The sequence below is a fragment of the Carex rostrata genome, chromosome 6 (genome assembly GCF_964058835.1).
Source record: "Carex rostrata chromosome 6, lpCarRost1.2, whole genome shotgun sequence".
In the NCBI taxonomy this organism is placed as follows: domain Eukaryota; kingdom Viridiplantae; phylum Streptophyta; class Magnoliopsida; order Poales; family Cyperaceae; genus Carex; species Carex rostrata.
In genome coordinates, this window is record NC_135923.1 from 3,982,067 (window position 1) to 4,004,861 (window position 22,795).

The following is a 22,795-nucleotide window of genomic DNA, read 5'->3' on the forward strand; positions in this document are numbered from 1 at the left end:
CGACAAAGAAATGATTGGTCAAAATGGAAAGGCGCAATTGAGATAGAATTAAACTCCCTTGAAAAACGAAAAGTTTTTGGGCCTGTAGTCCCAATACCCGAAGGTGTAAAGCTAATAGGATACAAATGGGTATTTACACGAAAGCGAAATGAGAAAGGTCAAATTGTGAGATATAAAGCTCGACTTATAGCCCAAGGATTTTCGCAAAGACCTGGAATTGATTATGAACAAACATACTCACCTGTGGTGGATGCAACAACTTTTCGGTACTTAATTAGTCTGGCAGTACATGAAGGGCTCGATTTGCGCCTAATGGATGTTGTTACAGCCTATTTATATGGCTCGCTTGATAATGACATATATATGAAAATCCCTGAAGGATTTAAGATGCCTGAAGCATGTAATTTGGGTTCTCGAGAACATTATTCAATTAAATTGAATAAATCTTTATATGGATTAAAGCAATCTGGACGCATGTGGTATAACCGTCTCAATGAATATTTATTGAAACATGGATATAAAAATGATACAGTTTGTCCATGTATTTTCATGAAAAGAATTGGAAATGAGTTTGCTATAATTGCAGTTTATGTTGATGATCTAAATATCATTGGAACTCCTGAAGAGCTTCAAAAAGCAGTAAATTATTTAAAGGAAGAATTTGAAATGAAAGATCTTGGAAAGACAAAATTTTGTCTTGGATTACAAATTGAACATTTAAAAAATGGTATTTTTGTACATCAAGAAACTTATGTTGAAAGAGTGCTAAAAAGATTTTATATGGATAAATCACATCCATTGAGCACTCCAATGGTTGTAAGATCATTAGATGTGAATAAAGATCCTTTTAGACCTCGAGAAAATGAAGAAGAACTACTTGGTCCCGAAGTACCATATCTTAGTGCAATAGGAGCACTTATGTATCTTGCTGGGCATACAAGACCAGATATATCATTTGCTGTAAATTTATTAGCAAGATATAGTTATTCTCCTACGCGAAGACATTGGAATGGAATTAAACATATACTTCGCTACCTCCGAGGTACAATGGATATGGGTTTGTTCTTTTCAAATGTATCTAAATCAGATTTAATTGGTTATGCGGATGCTGGATATTTGTCTGATCCACATAATGGATGATCTCAAACGGGTTATTTATTTACATGTGGTGGAACAGTTATATCATGGCGATATGTGAAACAAACTATAACAGCCACGTCTTCTAATCATGCATAAATTTTAGCAATACATGAAGCAAGCCGAGAATGTGTTTGGTTAAGATCTGTGATTCAGCACATTCATCAGACATGTGGCTTGTCTTCTGAAAAAATGATCCCGACGATCATATATGAAGATAATATTGCATGTATTGCTCAATTAAAGGAATGATACATTAAAAGTGATAAAACAAAACATATTTCACCAAAATTCTTTTTCACACATGATCTCCAAAAGGATAATATTATTAATGTTCAACAAATCCGTTCAAGTGAAAATCTAGCAGATTTATTCACTAAGGCACTCCCAACTACAATATTAAAAAAACTAGTTCATAATATTGGAGTTCGCCGACTTAAAGATCTTATCATGAGGGGGAGTTAATACGCATTAAAAGAATAATGTACTTTTTTTCCTTCACTAGGTTTTTATTCCATAGGGTTTTTCCTAGTAAGGTTTTAATGAGGCATATTCTTATGTAATGGACATCCAAGGAGGAGTGTTATGAATATAATGGATAGTCCATTCATTTGTAACTCCCAATATTAATCCCCACTACCCTACTACCCCACTACCATTGGAATTTATGTCCCACTACTATTTAGAATTCATTTTCATATTTATTATTGTAATGACTTTTCATTTACAATTGGTAGCCTATAAATAGAGGCATTGCAATCTTGTATTGTACACATGAGAAATATATGAATAAGAGATTGCCATTCTTTACATTCTCTCCAGCTTGTTTGTGTTTGTTTATCTTTGCTTCATAACACTTTTCTATTATTTTAATTTTAATATTTGAATTAATCATAATTATAACCTCAACAAAATTTGTAAAAAAAAAAAGTTTAATCCAAGTATATATTAAGTACAATAATTACCAGTGCTCTAAATAGCGCATTATAGCGTTTTTGGACCCTAAACGTAAGCTATGGCATAATAACGCGCTATTTGAGCTATGGACGCTATAGCAGTAATAGCGGTCCGCTATAGCGCATAGCGTGTAGCGCAAATAGCGCCCATGATGCAACATTTGCTTTTTTTTTTTTCAATTTATATGAGCTTTAAATAAAGGCTCAGATTGGATTTTAACCGTAATTTTTTTTTTTTGCAATTGAAGTACTAAGCTTCATATTAAACTATTAAATATTTAATGAGAGATATATCAAATGAAATCAAAATAAGGAAGCTACAACGCGCTATGCAACATGAGCTGTTTTTTTTTTCAATTTATATGGATTTTAAATAAAGGCTTAGATTAAATATATTAAGATATTTCTTGAAGTAACAAAATGATACTTACTATACAGTGGTTTGAATATTTTGAATATATTAAGATAGTTAATTATGCCATGATGTCTAGGTTATTTTGAAATTTAAATAGAAAAAAGATATATTATGTCATGATGCTGAATATATTTTGAATATAAAAAAGATTGATAGTTTATGATATTAATATTACTGTGGATATTTTGAGTCGCAATTTGGACTTTATATTGGTTCAATATTAATATTATAATTTTTTAATCAATTTGATATTATTTATTGTTCTATGAGACTTAAATAATGTCGATATTTAGTACAAATATATGATATAATTTTTATAAAAATAAATGCTATGTGGCATAGCTTTCGCTATAACGACGCTATTTGCTATAGTTTTTTTTGTAGACTTTCCGCTATGACGCGATAAACGCTATTTAGAACCTTGATAATTACTAACATATAACACAAAATTGTCTAGTGCAGTGATTGTTTCGGCTCTCAACTAAAATTGTCGAGGCGCTGGGATATAAGGGCCCAATCCAGAAGTGTAATTAACGTATTCTGCCGTATCCCCTCCGTATCCCATACAAGACAGCAGTATCGGAGATCGTATTTGGAGTCAACGGATGCGCCACATAAGCCGATACGCTAGCTGGCGTATCGGATATGTATAGGCACCGTATCGGGTGCTTATCGGTATCCGATACGTGTCCGATACGAGTACGAGACCTTATGTGAAGTATCCGGGTAAAATAGGATAAGACCAATTCAAGCGTTGGAGCCGAAAAAAGTGAACTTGCATCCTCTGAAATATTTCATATTTTGCGTGATTTTTTGGAAAAATCTCAACCGTTAAAATACGTTCAGCACGAATCTCAAAGCTCAAATAATACTACCCAGCGCCATCTCCGAATAGGCTTATTTTATATTAATTTTTATAAATAAATATTCTGAAATTTTCCATCATCAATTTGTCTTCGCATAACGGTCTTTATAAAGAGAAAAATATTTTCTCCTCTGTTCTTTATGATTGAAAATGCACCTCTAAAAGTCTCTAGGCTTTTTTTTTGTTAAGTGCCTACAAATTTAATATTACGGTCCAGTTATTTTTCAATTAGTTTTGGCATTTCTCTAATTTTTCAATTAGTACTTCTAAGATCACATTCCATGTAGAAAAAGGTTTCACTTTAAAATTATACATACTTTTTAGATTGCAAATTTTAATGCTAAAACTAAATTTTATTAGTGCAAAATTTGGTAAAACTAAATATTTGATCTACTTACCTTGCAATATCTTCGTTTGTTTTAAATTTCGACAACATAGGGCTATTTTTATGATTAAATAAAAGGGATTCATGTGAGGATTTTCTTACTTTTCTTTTATGCTCGTAATTTTTTTTAGTTTAATAAATTACTTACAGATTGATAAAAAAAAAAAAGCTAATCAAGTAGACTCTTAAAAAAGAATTATTTTTTTCGTACAACTCAATAAAAATAATTCTGCTATTTATCAAATTCATTTTGGTTGGCAACTTAATTGAATAATTCATTTATTTTTTAGCTCAATCTAATTTTAAAATTTTTACCTAGAAACTATATCGTATAGTGGACATCAAATCCGCATCGGACGAATGAGATTAGAGAGATAATTACCAGGGGTGACCCAAATTTTCGTCATAGGGACAAAAAAAATGTTGAATCAGGTTTAAATAACTTATCAGATTTAAACCCATTAACTAATTGGGTACTCGATAGAAAAACAATACTTTAACTCAAATTTTCCATACTCTAACTTATAATTTATGATGCTTTAACTTATAACTCTAATTACCAATTATAATTCAAAAAAATTATTTTGATTTAAACACTAAATTTAACCCGAATTACAAATCAAACATCGAAAGGAAGACAAATTTGTTGTTCTAGCAATAATATTTTTCGTTTATTTGACTAATTTGCAAAAACATACAATTATTGAATTTTACGATTTCTTCTATTTTTGAAAGATATGTAGGTTCAAGTCAAATGAAATTGCAATATGGAATACTTGGACTGAAGAAATCATGAAGACATTTATCAAGAATATAAATTGTAAAATCATAAACTTGGTAAAGTAAATTTGAGGATGTTTTAACAGGAGGGAACAAACGTTGGTAACGTTTGTAAAACGTTGTAACGTTTTCAGCCTGTCAGAAACGCTGAAATAACAACATTATCAAACTCATAAGCAACTTAAAACGTTGTAACGTTTTAGAAATGTCAGAACTGCTGAAGTAGAGCTGTATCAAATTCAAAATTAAATTACAAACGTTGTAATGTTTGTCAATCGTTACAACGATTCAATTAAATCAGCGTTGTAATGTTTTAATTAAATCTGAGCTTCAGAAATTCCTGTTTTTGATCAAGATTTTACAGTGCAAAACGTTACATAAATGTTATACAATTGTTGTAACGTTTTACTGAGCTGTTAGAAAATTGAAACCCTAAATCGCATTTTGAACTAAAACGTTGGTAATGTTTTAGGTCAAACAGCTCATTTTTGATCTGTCTCTATAAATAGGGCTTTGGGCTTTCTTCTCAAAGCATCTTAGCCGACCCTAAACTTCTAAAAAGTGATTTTATGAGAACTTAGCTTACTCTATTATTGTGAGAGTTTAAAACTTCAAAATCGCTCAAACAACCTCAAATCCACTTCATTAATCTTGAGTTAGATTAGGTTAGAGTGATCTTTTTAGTGTTTCTCTTGAGTAGCTTAAAACTTTAAGACCTTGTTCTCATCTCTAGTTGGTTGGTTGACTTCCCGCTTGGATTGTAAGGGCTCAACGGTTCACAAGTTGTAATCCTTTTGTATTAGGTAATAGAAAGACGCATCTAAAAGAGGTTGCGAATCTCCGGAGAAGTAAGCCTTTGTTTTGCCGAACTCCGTTAACATCCCACGTGTCAAATTTTTCTAAACTCATCTATTTTACTTTCAATTGCATTTATTTTCAGTTTTTGAACAATTTAGAGGTGCACTTAGTATAACAAAAAAAAATTCCAAAAAAAAGCAAAATCGATCGATACAGATAGATTACCACTAAAATTCGAAATCCAGGAGGCCCCCTGTTCTACTCGAATCCGTATCACCCCAGGAGGTGCAAGTTATAAATCTGAACCGCTCTTTTCATGTGGCACGAATCTCAAAACAAACACCCTACAGTCTTAACTGGTTTCGGATTGAGTCTGACCCAGCTGGAATTAATCTGAGCCGTCTATTTTTTTTTAATTGTACCTCAGGTACCGGGGGGGACACGTACTCGTTCTACTCTGGGTCCGGCTCTGATAATTACAAGAGGAATTGAAAGAAGAGATTTGGTCGGTAATTTCTTATTTACCTTCGGATCCTTTTGCCCATTTCAATTCAGTTGAGAGAACATCACGTGACTTTGTACTCACGCTGCCACGTGGAAGGAGCTCAAAGGCGACCCTTCTCCCAATCCACGTGCAACCTTGCGCTCTTATCCAGATCTGGTCTCCTCCTTACCTGCCACATCAGCCCACTAATCCATCATTTCTCTATTTTTGGTGTGTCCTATTATGTGTCAAAACAAATGCTTCCCTTGATATGGTGCAATATTTAACATTTTATGTTGATAAATAAAGTATTACACAATATATTTTCCAAAAATTTGACTATATGTTCTAATTTGTATAATATAAAAGGTTGCGCATTGTAATTAACCCCGACACACGAAGGGATACACGTCAAGTGCGACACAAAATCTGGCCTGACTTTCTCCACCTATAAATACCAACCATTTCCCTCTCAATTTCTTCTCTTCGCATCCAGATCTACTTGCCATCTCCACACTTCTGTGAGAAGATAAATTCAACTCGCTCAAATCCGTTATAGAAAAGAAGAAGAATAATAATATAATGGGTCTTCTAGATAAACTATGGGACGACACGGTGGCCGGTCCAAGGCCTGACACCGGTCTGAGCCGCCTACGCAAGTACTCATCCCTCAACACTCGACCCGGACCCCTTACAATCAAAGGTACGCAACGCCTCTTACTTTACGATTTTCTACTGGGACGGTCAAGATCGGATCTGATCGATCTGTTGTTAATATTCATGGTATGGTTGTTGCAGAGGATGTGATGGATAGTGGAATGGGGAAACCGGAGGGTGAGGAAGCACCGCGGGTAACCCGAAGCATCATGATCAAGAAACCCGCTGGATGCCCTTCTCCGGCCAACTCACCGAGAGGTAACGGGACGCCGCCTCAGTCACCGGCCGGCTCTACTCCTCCCTTGTCGCCTTTCTATGGCGGTAAGTCATGAACTGTTTGTTATATTTTTTATTTATTTTTGGTCTGATTTGTTGGAGCTGTTGCCTGTTTGGGTGGGCTTAAAATGACCACTTGCCAAATGGCCAGTCAATTCGAGACAAGATGCAAGTGGAATATTATTTGAGTCAAAAGTACCCAGGGGCACTGGATTGGGCAAGCTTTGATAACAGGGTTACAATGGTAAATTTACATGGGGGATTCTTTTCTGGTTACTTCCTCTATCTAAACATCTGGCTTGTAGTCTGGATTCTCTGATGTGGATTCCGTGTGGGCATCTGTGTATCCCTTTTCGATTAGTTCCATTTTAAGGTATATGTAGTTATGTACTACGTAACGGTTATACCTGATCTGTTATAGAAGATCCAGTCTCTTAACAAAGAGATGGTGATGTTTACCGATTGAATGCGTCGTCATAGTCTCGTAGACTCGTAGTTAGCAATTTTCACATATAAAACATATAATAAATATCTTAGATTTGAATTATTTTGACATTGTAATCCCTTGAATTATTAGGTAGCGGTCGATTTAGAAGAAAATCGCTGTCAGATGCATACGAGAGAGCTTCAACGAGTGTGCCCAAGCCAGATCCTCCTTTTGAAGTGTGATTTTGTGTATCCCTTTTTTTTTTTTTTTTTTTGGAGAGCTGAATCAGCGCATAAATCTGCCAAGAGAGGTTTGTTATATATAAGCAATGAATGAAGAGACTAGAGAAGAATACAACTATACAAGTCCATCGGATGCTTTTCCCCGCTCTTTGTACGTAGCTTATTAATTACGACATATATATCATGTAATATAGGCTTTAATTTCTTTGGGGTTATATTATATATGTTGTAATTAAGCTTCGTTTATGCTGGGTTTGTGCTTTGTGTTTTTGTGAGATAGGTTACTAGTGTTATGTAATGTATGGTTGGTTGAGCAATGCTCTGAATGTATAATACATGCATCAGAAGTAGCTAGCTATGGTTAATTAATTATCTGCTTGAGTGTGTTTTGAGTGTATTTTCTACCTTATTTGGAATAATAAGCATATTGGGTGTAAATTTATATCTGTATGTTCTATCTATTATTTTATGTACAATTAATCTGTTAATGTTTTCAAACTTTGATACAGCCTTGTGTTACTTTTATGCCAAGCAACAGCCAGATATATATATTTCTATTCGACCAAATTAGTTAACATGTTATGTTATATATGTTTTTTTTCTTTTTTTAGAGTTAACATATTAGTTAACATATACACAATTTAAAGGTCCTGAAATGTAAAACTAAATAATTGTAATGTTTATTTAGTGCTTGATACAGATAATTTTTAGCTATAATCCCTCGCATAATTCCCTATAATTTTTTTTTAAAATTATAGGGGTGGCTTAGCCACCTTTTGAATGACTTTAGATCCGCCCCTAATTTCATCTACACCCTCATCACATAGTAGTATAGTACACACTAGCTATCCACATTGCAACCTCGGATGAGCAGCACCTGCCTAGTCAGAAATTTGTTTTGTAGAAGTAGCCAGAGGAAGATTGTTAATTACCTTATATTATATATGTTAACGGCGCTTTTCTTATAGTAAAACTAAAATTAAGTCAAGTCCACAGAAATTATAATTATTAAAAAGCAGTGAAAATCACATGTATTTGTTTCAAATAGTAACTAATTGAAACAAATGACAAGTCAGGAAAAAATAATGGTCCGTACGTAGTGATATTCATTTTTCTGCCCGAAAATAAACCCCTGTTCGTATATAATTTTGTTTGAAAATCACTACAACAAAGTAGATACTTTTTGCGAGGAAAAAAATACTTTTACGACGGTCGTCCGTCGCAAAAAGTACCGTCGCAAAAAAAAAGCTGAATAATGAGAGTAATCCGTTGCAAAAAGTCATTTTTTTATCATCGCGAAAAGTGTCTCATTCTTGTTGTGAATGTGCAAAAATTGTAGTTAACTATATATATATCCTGTCAAAAAAGAGAGGAAAGACAGTTGTTTAGGGAATTTTGTGATATTCATGTTACACTGCATTAATTATCACTTAATATTGATTGTACTTGTATAATTTAATAACGGTTCTACGGTAAGATTTCACTAAACAAAATATTTTCATAGATAAATTTTGTAATTAAAAGGACGATTATATAATGTATTGCTCTCTTTTTTTCTTGAAAGAACATATTGACTATGGAAGCAAATCAGTTAGGGTATGTTTCGTTGCAATGAGAATATGCTATTTTTTTAGAAAAGTTGTTCAGTGTTTTGTTGGGTTAGAATAGCTAGAATAAGAAATCAAACTTGCAGGGTCGGTTCTGAACATTTTGGGGCCCGGGGTGAAAGAAAATTTTGAGATCTTAATATAAATAATTTTTTTATTAATATGTCAATAGATCATACAAAATAGGGGGACACAAAACCAATACCCCTCAAAATAAAACACATACAATGAGTCAATGATTAACATACCCACATCATGCTTCTTGCTCCTTGCTTCTTGATAAACTACTTCTAAAACCTTCCTTGTATTTTCCACCTGCACAAAAAACACGTATAAACCACATCTCATTTGAAATGACCCCTCCTTGCATTTTTAGAAGCAAAATCATCAATTATATGTTCAACATCAATAGTTTTGAACATATTCTTTTCAATACTTAATATTGTTAATCCAATCAACTTATTTTCCAAAGACTCATTATGTGGTTTAATTTTTTTTCCAAAGTTTTTGAATAGAATCTTTTTGGGATTTTATTTTTTCTTCTCTCTTTTTTTTTATGTTTCTTTTTTCGCTACCTGATGCATATTTTCTAAGAAGCATTATTTTAAATTAAAAAATAACACAAAGTAATAGAAAGATAGAATCTAGGTAATTAAGCAGAGGTAGTCCAATTTAGAGATCGCGGTCCGCAAAGCCCGGTCCAGTCGTTGCCGCACGGCCCCTGCCGTTTTAATTTCTTTTGAACTAGATTTTTAATTTTCTTTTTCTTCTACGGCAAAACTAGCTAGGTTTTCAAGAATTGATTTACAGATATTTTTCTTCTCACAGCGGAACTATATTTTCAATATTTTGCTGTCGGCTATTGCGTTGCTTTTGATTTGGTAAGTTATTCAAAACAATATTTGGGCGAAGATACGAAGAAATGAAAAAAAGAAGGAAATAACGAAATGATTGTAAAGCTTTCTTAATTTTGGGCGAGATTGAATAAATGACAAAAATATTTTGCACTGCCTTTATAAATTTTAACAATAATTTTGACATCCCGATCCCATAATTGCGCTGCCTATATTTGAAATGATTGTAAACCAAATACACAATATTTCCTTTTTACCTTCTACGTTTTTAACACATATATATAATTTTTTTTTCGGGGTCCTTTTGGAATTTGGGACTCAGGGCCAGGGCCACCACTGCAAACTTGTTTTTCTTATTATAACAAGTTATTCTTACAAAAAGTTAAAACATGCTATTCTAATAATACAAGCACCAATGTTGCTATTCTAGCTATTCTAATATTGTAACCCAACATACCCTTAAAGTAATAAGCAGGTTTGCGAGAGAAAATTTGTATCCTATATTTATATTTCACCGGTGCTTAAATGTACAGTAGAATGTATTTGTACATGCATCATGCATGTTCCATTGGTGGCATAAGGTTCTATTATCCTATCTTAATCATTGACGCCGAGCTGGTAAACAATTCGGATATATTTAAATTTACTGGACCACTATATAAAATTCAAGCAAATAACGAACAGTTTGAATCTATCTTGATTCTTGACTGTCCTAGATAACTGATCATAATTTCCTCTTTTGATGGGACATGGATGGGTAGCGTATGGGCTTGGTCTAATCCTGGGCCAGAGGAGGCATGGGTAGGAAACAGAATTCGGATCCTCTCCGGTAGGGCGAGCAGCTACTCCCATAGTGACAAATAAATTATTTGGGTTCGATTCGGCGAGGTCAAAAATTTGTGATTCGGGAATGATTCAGAATTATCCGGACTAGTGATCTTAGCCCTGCAAGAGAGCAAAAAAAAAAAAAAAAAACCAAAAAATATATATATTTTGGGAAAAATTTGCGAAATTCGGGAATTATTTGTAAAATTCGCGAATTATTCGGGTTTATTTTGGTCAAAGTTCGGTCAACTGAATAATTCGGTATTCGGTTCGGCATCACAAAAAAACGAATTATTCGGGTATAATATGCGAATCTTGTCACTATGGCTGCTCCCTCTTGGAATTTGAGTTTTAGTAGAGATTGGGACATTCCGATCGACTTTGCCTCCAACCCTCTTCACCCGAAAACTTTTTTGCTCCCCTCTGGATATTTGATTTGTAATTCGGATTAAAATTTAAATAAATTTCTTGAATTATGATTGGTAATTAGAATTATAGGTTAGAGAATCAGAAATTACAAGTTAAGAGTATGGAAAAGTATAAGTTAAAATATTGTTTTTTTCTTGAGTACCTAATTAGTTAATTGGTTTAAACCCGATTCGATATTTGAATTGAGTACCTAAATTACAAGTCAGAGTATTAAAAATTATAAGTTAAAGTATTATTTTTTTGCCTCCCTCTTCCTTAGACAAAAATCATGGGTCCGCCCCTAACTGGAAGTTAATTTGAACGATAAAGTTGTAGGTTCTACTGTCCAATATCTGAAAGGATACTTGTCATGAAAAAGGAGTGTTGAATAAGAAAGAGATTTATTCCTTTCATATCTCTCCTTCTTATTAAGGAGTTTAATGTCTAGATCCTGCAAAGTTCCCGATTTACTGGTTTTTTTTTTGGAATGATGCTCAGCCATTGAATTTTCAGATCGCACATAGATGAATTTTCCAAATTATGAGCTTCAACACTTAAGTATGCATTGGTCGCGTCGCATATGATCCCAGTGCCCGTAGACCGTGCGCCGCACCCGTGGACCGCGCCTCTGAACCACGCACGGCACCTACGGACCGAGCCTGTGCACCGTGCACCCTTTTTCTTTTTTTTCTGCTGAAGGCGAGATTCGAACCCAGTTGGGTTCTGCTGATGCCAAAATTCTTACCACTACAATAGAGTTACCATGTGTTATCTTGTAGATAAATATAGTATTTAACTATTTTTCTCTACAAATTTGATTTAAATTATCTCTCCTCCTTATTAAGGAGCTTAATGTTTTCTACTACATAATTTGCTCCCATTGTTGTGCACGGGCACGATTACTAGTAATTTTTTAGGAGCGATTCGATAAGAGAACAGAAAGAAATGAAAGAAAAATTGTTTTCTTAATTTTCTCTAATGGTGGTTAACATACATTGTGAATAATTAAAGACGATCTTAATCATATTTGATGGTGCAATATTAGGGGTGAATTTATAATAAAGTCAGGAGTGCAGAGTCATCTCTGTAATTTTATCTTTTTTAATTATAAATATTGAAATATTATTATTTTCTAAAAGTTTTTATATAATTTAGTATTTTCATAAAATACTAAATATGTGCTTGTAACTTAAAAACTAAAATTTCGTTTGGTAATTTGCAAGCCGATTTTTTTTTTTTTTAACATTAGTGACCTTTATCCTCACTCATAATTCATTAATGATAAAAAAATGTACAACATCTCTATTTACATTGACAAAGATATAAATTTATACATAAACAACTTAGTATACATTAGCGAAGACTTAGATTTATACATTAGCAATTACCTATTAAGATTTTGACAGTGTTCGGGCAGTTCGGCACACTTTTTTTAGAGCTCTTTAGAAGACGAAGAAGTTAAATTTATCAAATACTTATCTTTTGCATAACTTAAAATCACTTTCTTAAACATTCTTTTGTCCACTCTTTTAAACTTGCTCCGATTTTTAAGTTACTATTCAATGTAACTTAAGCAATTAAGTGATAGGCCTAAATTATATACATATTCGATCTGATTTTTATCACGAAATAACATCAAATATCTTGTATTTTGAATATAAAAAGAATAAAATACTCGTGGAATCAAGTTACTGTGTTTGCTTAGTTTTAATTTGCAGGAAATGAAGAAAAAAGAAGAAAACCGAAGAAAAATGTCTAGTGCGAATGCACGGTTTGTGATACAAACGCACTAAATACTTAGATGAATTTCTGAACGCGCGCCAACTTTAAAAAGGTATAATAAGATATGCATCAAAATCCGTGCAGACACACGGATCTCGATGCAGCCGCACTCTGGTCGTACAGAAAAAAGCACGAGCGCAGTTCAGACAACTGTAGCAGCCAGTGCGGGTGGCCTGGCCGCAATATAGCTGAACGCAGAACTGGAGCCTGAACTTAAAATAGCCGTAGATTTTGACTCGTAACTCTGTTTTGGGCATATGACCACTTTTAAGAAAGCTAGTGAGAAGATCTACAACTTGAGAAGCATAGTGTGAACGCACATTGGTCACAGACAGCCTAAAAATGCATTTTCGACGCATTTTTATATTTTCAGAACTGCTGGCCATATTTCAAAGGGCTAAAATTAGACATGCCAGTCTAGAAAACATGTAAAGATAGCACCTACTAACTCCACATTCTAGCCTCTAAATTGGGCATGGTATTCAGCTATAAAAGAGGGGGTTCATTCCCATTCAAGGCATCTCTTCGCAAAGATTAATCTTATCTCTCAAAATTTCTTCTCCACCAATACTTAGCGTAAAATTATGCAATCAAGGAAGCAATTCAATGAGGAAGAAGAAGATTTCAAGAAGAAAGCAATTATAAGGGTTCTTTATCTAGAGAAGGGTGTAATCTATTTCTCTATTTAATTTCTCTTTGTTTTATGCCAATCTTTGTAATGAATTCTTTGTTGAATACTTGCATCTCTATGAGAGGCTAGTTTTCTCTAGAAGGGCTTAGGTCATTACATGAACTTGTTTAATTTTATCTTATTCGGTTATTTGTTTTTATTATATGATTGTTTTATAGGATTTGATTGTTAATTTCTGTGATTTATCATTTGTGTTGATTACATAGTTTAGTACTTGCAATCGAAGTAGTCCCGCTTTGGAATTTATTTGTAATGCAAAGAATCCAAAGAAGTTAGGATGAGAGGAGAGTATCAAATTATGAACACAAATATCTTAGGATTTGGATTAGAAGCGACTGTACTTTGATATCCATATTCGGAACTATAGAAATTAAGGGTTAGGGTTTGGTGATGAACGAAAGTGAAGTCAAACCCCTACTTAGGACACCTAGATTGACTAAGTATTGATATGTATTTTGTGTGCAAAAGATTGTTAAATATCCCTTTAGGATGGTGACAGCACCTAAAATTCGAGGAACATTAACCGACCTCACCAAAATACTTGTATCAATAATTAGTTGAAATGGGCTAACAAGAGCTTAATGGGTCTAGATAGCTAGGGTGATGAACGACGGTGAAGTCTGAAACTATGTAGGCACGTTATTAATTCACGAAAGTGACCATTTTTAACACTTTAGGTTAGAAACCTCATCAAATCATACATGAATTCAAACAAAACCGAATAGATAGAATTAGCAAGGAATTGTAGACCGAATGCCCCTAGATCTTTTCAATTCTTGAAAGCAACCAAGATTCTATTTTACTTTATTTTGTTTATTAAACCTCCTCTTCTCGGGTATTGAACCCAAACTTTAGGAAGTTAGAACAAACAAATTCCCAATCAACCTTTACTTTATTGCACAAATCTGAAACAAATCAATAGAGTAAAAGATTAGTATTTCCCGATTTCCCTGTGGATCGATACCCAAAGTACTACAATGATAGGTTGTGTGCTTGCAACTAACCTTTCTTTGAGTATTTAGGTTTATAAATTTAAAAGTCTGAAGAGTGTAAAAACAAGCATAAAATCCTATATCCAAAATACTCATCATTAAGCCTTTTCAAAGTTGAAGAACAAAGTTCAAGAAAATATTTATCATTATTTCTGATAAGTATTTATCATTGCTTCTGAGTAGTATTTATCGTTGTCTTTGACATACATATATTTTATTGAAAATTACAATTTAAAGTTGATAAAAATTGATAACAACCAATTATTAAAAAAAATGTTATATGGTTTAAATTATTTATATGAAAAATATACAATAAACTTCTGTTGGACCGATTATTATATATGAATTCATATAAAATCATAGAAAATACTAACATATGAGTAGAACTAGGGTGCTCTTAAGCTCACCAAAGTGTTTGGTGAGCTTGACTCTAAAACCCATCAAATCGATTTCAAATGACGAATCCGAACCGTTGAAACCCGCCTACCTTACGTGTGATGCGTCTACATGTGAAATTTTTAAACATTTGAATTAGTTTAGTATAAAGTCAATCGGTCAAAATTAGAAGGTTAATAAATTAATTTTAGTGCATTCATTTTTTGAACGTTTTTTGACTGCTTGACTTTATACTAAATTAATTCGAATGTTTAAAAATTTCACATGTAGACGCATCACACGTAAGGTAGGCGGATTTCAACGGTTCGGATTCGTCATTTGAAATCGATTTGATGGGTTTTAGAGTCAAGCTCACCTAACACTTTGGTGAGCTTAAGAGCACCCTAGTTCTACTCCTAACATATTACAATTCGTGCAACATATATATATACATAGTCTTTTGTACATGCAATCTCATGTGATAAAACATAATATATACTCTCCAGGATCCAATACAATGTTTGTATAAAAGTTATATCCTTACCACTTAGTAACCATGTGATCAAGCTTTGGCACAAAATTCGCTTGGTTATGATCTAGTTTGGACTGAAATTTTATACATATTTAGTTATATTAGATCCAACATATCAAAAAAGGAGTGTGCACGTGATTCATGACATGATGCCTTTTGGTTAAAGGTTTCCAACAAAATTGCATCTCTAATGAAAAAAAATACAAGGATCAACTTATATGTGCATACATACATAATAGAGAATAAAAATTCTCAGTTAAAATTTTCGTCCAAAATTATAAGAAAATATTTATACATAAGAAAATTGCAATTATGTCTGAGAAATATTTATCCATGTAACATAAAATATTTATCATTATGTTTGAGAAGTATTTATCATTGATGTTTTACTGAAAGTTGCAATTATGTCTAAGAATTATTTATTATTGATATTTCACTGAAAGTTGCAATTATGTCTGAGAAGTATTTATCCATGTAACATAAAATATTTATCATTATGTCTGAGAAGTATTTATCATTTATGTTTTACTGAAAGTTACAATTATGCCTGAGAAGTATTTATCATTGATATTTTATTGAAAGTTGCAATTATGTCTGAGAAGTATTTATCCATGTAACATAAAATATATATCAATGTAACATAAAATATTAATCATTATGTCTGAGAAGTATTTATCATTGATGTTTTACTGAAAGTTGCAATTATGTCTGAAAAGTATTTATCATTGATGTTTTACTGAAAGTTGCAATTATGTCTGAGAAGTATTTATCCATGTAACATAAAATATTTATTATTATGTCTGAGAAGTATTTATCATTGATTGTTTATTTAATAGTCTCTAGTTGTGCGGGGACAATCCAGAAAAAAAATATTTTGTGCGGGGATAAATGACAAATATTTATAAGGGGATGATTTATTTAATGGTCCTCAGTTGTGTGAGGATGATTAAAAAAAAATTGTGCGGGAACAACTTATTGATTGATTTATTCTTTCATAAATAGAGATCACTGCAGAGGAATTAATATTTTTCAAATTCAAGATAAATATTTTGATGTTTCAAGTTAAATATTAACAATTTTCTAAACGCTTATTAATGATTGAGCGGTCCTCCCATAATTTTTTTGACAGTTTGTGCGGAATTTTTTGCTAGAATAAAGCTACGGAAATTGCTATCAAAATTCTAAATTTAAATGATTTTTCTGAATCTAAATATCTATATGAATTTTGATGTAGCTGAGACCAAAAGACAAAATCCACCCCTTCCGACATGTTCCAAATATATCATTAATTATTTTGTTTCCTTTAAGATATCGAAAATTGGATCGACAAATTAATGGCAGACATATGCATGAAATGAGCCTCTTTATCTGGACTCTGTGATGTCCAAATTTTTGTTGGCATCTACGTGTAATCGTTTTCCATGTAGGGCCCAAATGTCGGTAATAAATTTGCTGCATAGCGGGGTCAGATATGCACAATTATTGGAGATTCAAACTATTAAACTAAGATCACCCATTGGTGTGTTCGGTCAATTGAATTTGTCGTTGCAACTTCAAACTTTTTGGAATGTTACATGATAGGGCAATATATCGAAAGCCTTCAGGAACCATTCATAAGCTAGCTAAGAATAAATCGGGATTTGAACCCTTTTAAGGGTCAATACGAGATCAAGTAAAAATAGTTCATAGTTCGGTAACAACCAAGGCCGAACAGAGGCCTGCCCTACAAGACCCTCATCCGACTGAATCCATATCCTCTCAGGTATTGTAGAAGATCACTCTCACTTTACGGTTTGAGATTAAATCTCAATCAGTTTGAGATTCGGGTCACGATAGGGGTAGTATTTTTGAGCTTTGAAATTCGTGCCAAGTTAAAAAGAACGGTTCAAATTTAGTAATTGTAAAAGATTCCCTCATTAGATATTGGAGAGGACGTGAATTCCATAGGACTAAGGCTTCACCCTACAGGCCCTCACTTGATGGGGTCTTGTCCAACACGAGCCCAATTCAGACTCGGTTTACGGTCACCACCCTTATGGTCGTACACACTGGCGGATCCACATATAAATTGGAGTAGGCAAGTACCTACCTTTTAAAATTAGCATATTAGACTCAGTTTCGGATCCTCTCCAGTACTGGACAAAGAAATCTTTTAAAATTAGCAAATTATGACCGTTCCTTTTTATTATAGGAATCTTAAAAGGAACTTCTTACAGTCAAAGACGCACTAATTAAGTTAGACCTGACTAAATCCGTCAAGTTGTAGGTCCTACCTTCCAATATCTGAAATGATACTTGTCATTATAAAGGAGTCTGCATCGTTTGCATTAACTCAAAAGAGCATCTTTTGAGTTAATGCATCTCGGTCATTTGATTTTAAACGGAGCCAATTCAGTTATAACCTACAATTTAGGAGGCTTTTTAATATTAGTGTAGATCTAGTTCGCATTGATCTTAAAGCTAATCGAACAGTCCAGATGCATTAACTCAAAAGTTTCTTTTTGAGTTAATGCATAGGATACAAATTCATGAAAAAGGAGGGGTGAATGAGAGAGAGATTTCTTTATTTCATATAATTTTTTAAGAGCGATTCGATAAAAGAACAGAGAAACGAAAGAAAAATTGTTTTCTTAATTTTCTCTAATGGTGGTTAACATACATTGTGAATAATTAAAGACGATCTTGATCATATTTGATGGTGCAATATTAGGGGTGAATTTATAATCAGGTCAGTAGTGCAGAATCATCTATGTAATTTTATCTTTTTTTAATTATATATATTGAAATATTATTATTTCTAAAAGCTTTTATATAATTTAGCATTTTCGTAAAATGTTAAATATGTGCTTGTAACTTAAAAACTAACATTTCATTTGGTAATATGGAAGACGGTCTTTTTTATTTTTAACATTAGTGAGTTTTATCTTCACTCATAATTTCATTAATGATAAGAAAAATGTACAACATCTCTATTTACATTGACAAAGATATAAATTTAAACATAAACAACTTAGTATACATTAGCGAAGACTTAGATTTATACATTAGCAATTACACCGATTTTTTTATTTATATCCAAAAAATAAATTAAATTTTAAAAAATAACCGAACCGGTCATCAAATTTGAAATCTACCCAAACCGGTTAACCGTTAACCGTTAACCGTTAACCGGACCAAATTTCCGGTTAACGGTTAACCGGACCCTTTGAAATAGTCCGGTTAACCATTAACCGGAAATTTGGTTTGGGTCCGGTTAATGGTTAACCGGCTTTGTTGGTTCGGTTAACCGTGTACCGGAAAGTTTTTTTTTTTTTTTTTAATTAATAATATATGTATATGTATATATGTATATGGAGTACGGCTAACGCGCTTCCTCTAGCATATGGGCCGAAATGCTTCCGGTGGAAATTTGAAATTTCAAAATCCAAAAAGTCGATCTGAACCGTTCATCTTCTTCTCCATATTAATATCTGCTTGGAGACCAAATTTTACATTTTTCTGAAATTTTTTACTATTTATTAAGCCACTTTGAAAATCGCTGATCCAATGGTTTTACTGTTTTGTTAAGCCACCGTTGGATCAGCGATTTTCAAATTGGCTTAATAAATAGTAAAAAATTTCAGAAAAATGTAAAATTTGGTCTCCAAGCAGATATTAATATGGAGAAGAAGATGAACGGTTCAGATCGACTTTATGGATTTTGAAATTTCAAATTTCCACCGGAAGCATTTCGGCCCATATGCTAGAGGAAGCGCGTTAGCCGTACTCTATGTATATGTATATATATGTAGATGTATATATATGTATATATGTATATATGTATGTATATGTATATGTATATGTATATGTATATGTATATGTATGTATATGTATGTATATGTATGTATATGTATATATATGTATATGTATATATATGTAGAGATAGGCTACGGTGAGTTGCGAAGTAAAACGCGTTTCTACTTCACGCCGTATTTTTATTTTGAAAGCCCAAACGACCGATCCGAACCGTTAGATGTTTAATCCATATTGAAATGTGCTTGGAGACCAAATTTTACATTTTTTGGAATTTTTTTACTATTTATTAAGCATTTTTGAAAACTGCTGTTTTGCTGTGAACAGTAAAAAACAGTAAAATTTTGTGAACCCTCAGATCAGCGGCATTCAAAATTGCTTAATAAATAGTAAAAAAATTCCAAAAAATGTAAAATTTGGTCTCCAAGCACATTTCAATATGGAGAACAAGATGAACGGTTCGGATCTACGTTTTGAACTTTAAAATCACAAAATATGAGCGTGAAGTAAAATAGTCGCTTTACTTCGCAACTCACCGTAGCCCAGCTCTATATATGTATATATATGTATATGTATATATATGTATATGTATGTAGAGGAGGGTTCAAATGCCTCCATGTTTTTGTGCCTCTATCATGCCTCCATCTCTCTTCATCATTTTCAAAGTTCAAACAGTCGATCCGAACCGCTCAACCTAACCTCCATACTAAAATATGTTTGGAGACCAAATTTTATATTTTTAAGAATTTTTTTACTATTTTTTTTAGATAGGTACAAAAATACTGTTTTTAGATGGTTCATATTTACTGATTTTGTACCTATCTAAAAAAATAGTAAAAAAATTCCTAAAAATATAAAATTTGGTTTCCAAACATATTTTAGTATGGAGGTTAGGTTGAGCGGTTCATATCGACTGTTTGAAATTTGAAAATGATGGAGAGAGATGGAGGCATGATGGAGGCACAAAAACATGGAGGCATTTGAACCCTCCTCATATTACATATACATATACATATATTATAAAAAATAAAAAAATAAAAAAAAAAAACTTTCCGGTATACGGTTAACCGATCCAACAAAACCGGTTAACCATTAACCGGACCCAAACCAAATTTCCGGTTAATGGTTAACCGGACTATTTCAAAGGGTCCGGTTAACCGTTAACCGGAAATTTGGTCCGGTTAACGGTTAACCGGTTTGGATAGATTTCAAATTTGATGACTGGTTCGGTTATTTTTTAAAATTTAATTTATTTTTTGGATATAAATAAAAAAATCGGCAATTACATATTAAGCACTTTGGTAGTGTTCGGACAGTTCGGCACACTTTTTTTAGAGCTCTTTAGAAGACTAATGAGTTAAATTTATCAAATACTTATCTTTTGCATAGCTTAAAATCACTTTCTTAAAATCTACTCTTTTAAGCTTGCTCCGATTTTTAAGTTAATATTCCATGTAACTTAAGCAATTAAGCCTTTTAAAAAATGTTAAAAATTTACTTTTCAAATTTTATTTTTTCAAACAAAATTTACGCAGCAGCCTCTCGATTAAAGTTTCCTTTGTTTCGTTAATATACAGTACGCAAATATTTTGAATAGAAGTTTGATCCGAATGCCTTCCGACGAAATTGAGTTTTGTCCAAAGAACTTCGTACAAAGTCTTATTCAAAATCAAACTTAAACGTTCAATTTGTATTGAGATTCATATAAACATATTTATAAATTAATAAATTTAAATGACTCTTTGAATCTATATATCTATATTTATTTTGATGCAGCTGAAACAGCTTAGATTCGACTTTGGATAAACTTTATCCAAATATCCAAAACTTTATCCAAAAACCATTTGGACAAAACCTCCACCCCTTCCGACATGTTCCAAATATATCATTAATTATTTTGTTTCCTTTAAGACATCGAAAATTGGATCGACAAATCAATGGCAGACATATGCATGAAATGAGCCTCTTTCTCTGGACTCTGTGATGTGCACCTTTTTGTTGGCATCTACGTGTAATCGTTTTCCATGTAGGGCCCACATGTCGGTAATTAACTTGCTGCATAGGAGGGTCAGATATGCACAATTATTGGAGATTCAACCATTGGTGTGTTTGGTCAATTGAATTTGTCGTTGCAACTTGAAACTTTTTGAAATGTTATATGATAGAGCAATGTATCAAAGGTCTTCACGAATCATTCATGAGCTAAGAATAAATAAGGATTTGGACCTTCTTTAATTTAGAGCCAACCCGAGATCGAGTAAAAAGGGTTCATAGTTCGGTAACAACCAAGACCTCACAAGGCCCAACAGAGGCCTGCCCCGACAAGGCCCAACTCAACAGGCCCTCACCCGACGGGGCCTCGTCCAACACGAGTCCAATTCAGACTCGGTTTACGGTCCATGTCCTTGTGGTCGTACACAATGGGTGCGGTTTAGTGATCGTTATTTATGTGAGCGTCACCGCTTCTTTGCGAACTCTCTTAACCGCTCTGACAATGCATAATGACAGTTAAGGGACAACCTATTTAAGAGAAAAAGCCTCATTTAACAGGGATTGGACTTTTACTTGTAAGCGAGATATCATACAGAGTAGAGTCTGAATATCTCAATCCACAACCTCCTCCTCTGTCCGAGATAGGACGTATCATTATAAATTACAAATTATGATCTAATACAGTATTTTATTTATGTATAATTATATTGATAGTAAATTGGTAATAATAAAGAATTGCCAACCCATGCACAAAAATATTTGCGTGTTTAAAAACAATAAACATGAAGAGTTCTTATAAAAATAATTGTTCAGATAACACTCAGAAATTTCTAATATTATCATAATTTTTATTTAAGAATAATATATTTTCCATACAGATAACAAAGTTTTTTTTATCTTTCCCTTTCCTTTTTCAATCATTATATTAAATAAATTGCTTTATCATTTATCTTCTCTGAAAATCTAAAATGACCAATTATCCTTTGAACTACATCTAAGATGGAAAGAAAAGTTTGATTTATCCCAGAATTAGAATTCTTCAACTTAAAAAAAAAAAAAAAGTTGATCCTTCAAAATCTAACACGAATATGAATTTTGGAAATGTTCAAATTTCAAAATATTTATTTTGAAGACCAAATTGAGCAATATGCTAAGCTAATTCACACACTTATGCTAATCTCTATATAAATCTCTATTAACGAATTAATATGGGTAAATGGAATAAATGGCAAGTTGTTGTTTTTATTCCAATTCACTTTTTTGAATTAGAAATCTAGAATTCATATAGATTTTTAATTCAAATTTTTATAAGAACAAGTATCTAACTCTAGCCCAAGTATGTTAAACAGGCTTTATTAATCTGGGCCTTGTTCCAACCAATGAACAAACTCTCCAACTTTGTTCCAGTTTGAAAATATTAACATCCATATAATCAATCAAGTATCATATCAAATATTAATATCAGTATAATTATCATAATAAGAAAAACATAAATAGTAGTTATGGTTTTCCATAATAAAATG

General features: G+C 32.7%; 1 protein-coding gene across 1 annotated transcript; it reads left to right on the top strand.

The window, feature by feature from the left end:
* The first annotated feature begins 6,298 nt into the window (after positions 1–6,298).
* LOC144555719 (Dormancy/auxin associated family protein) lies at positions 6,299–7,920 on the top strand. Its single transcript, XM_078304125.1, has 3 exons — positions 6,299–6,523; positions 6,619–6,798; positions 7,331–7,920. The coding sequence occupies exons 1-3, from the start codon at positions 6,403–6,405 to the stop codon at positions 7,420–7,422; spliced, it is 393 nt and encodes a 130-aa protein (XP_078160251.1). The 5' UTR covers positions 6,299–6,402; the 3' UTR covers positions 7,423–7,920.
* Positions 7,921–22,795: the final 14,875 nt, after the last annotated feature.

Coding starts and splice junctions, on each gene's coding strand:
- LOC144555719 (XM_078304125.1), top strand. CDS start 6,403: ATGGGTCTTCTAGATAAACTATGGGACGACACGGTGGCCGGTCCAAGG. Junction 6,524..6,618: donor CGGACCCCTTACAATCAAAG/GTACGCAACGCC, acceptor TGGTTGTTGCAG/AGGATGTGATGGATAGTGGA. Junction 6,799..7,330: donor CTTGTCGCCTTTCTATGGCG/GTAAGTCATGAA, acceptor TTGAATTATTAG/GTAGCGGTCGATTTAGAAGA.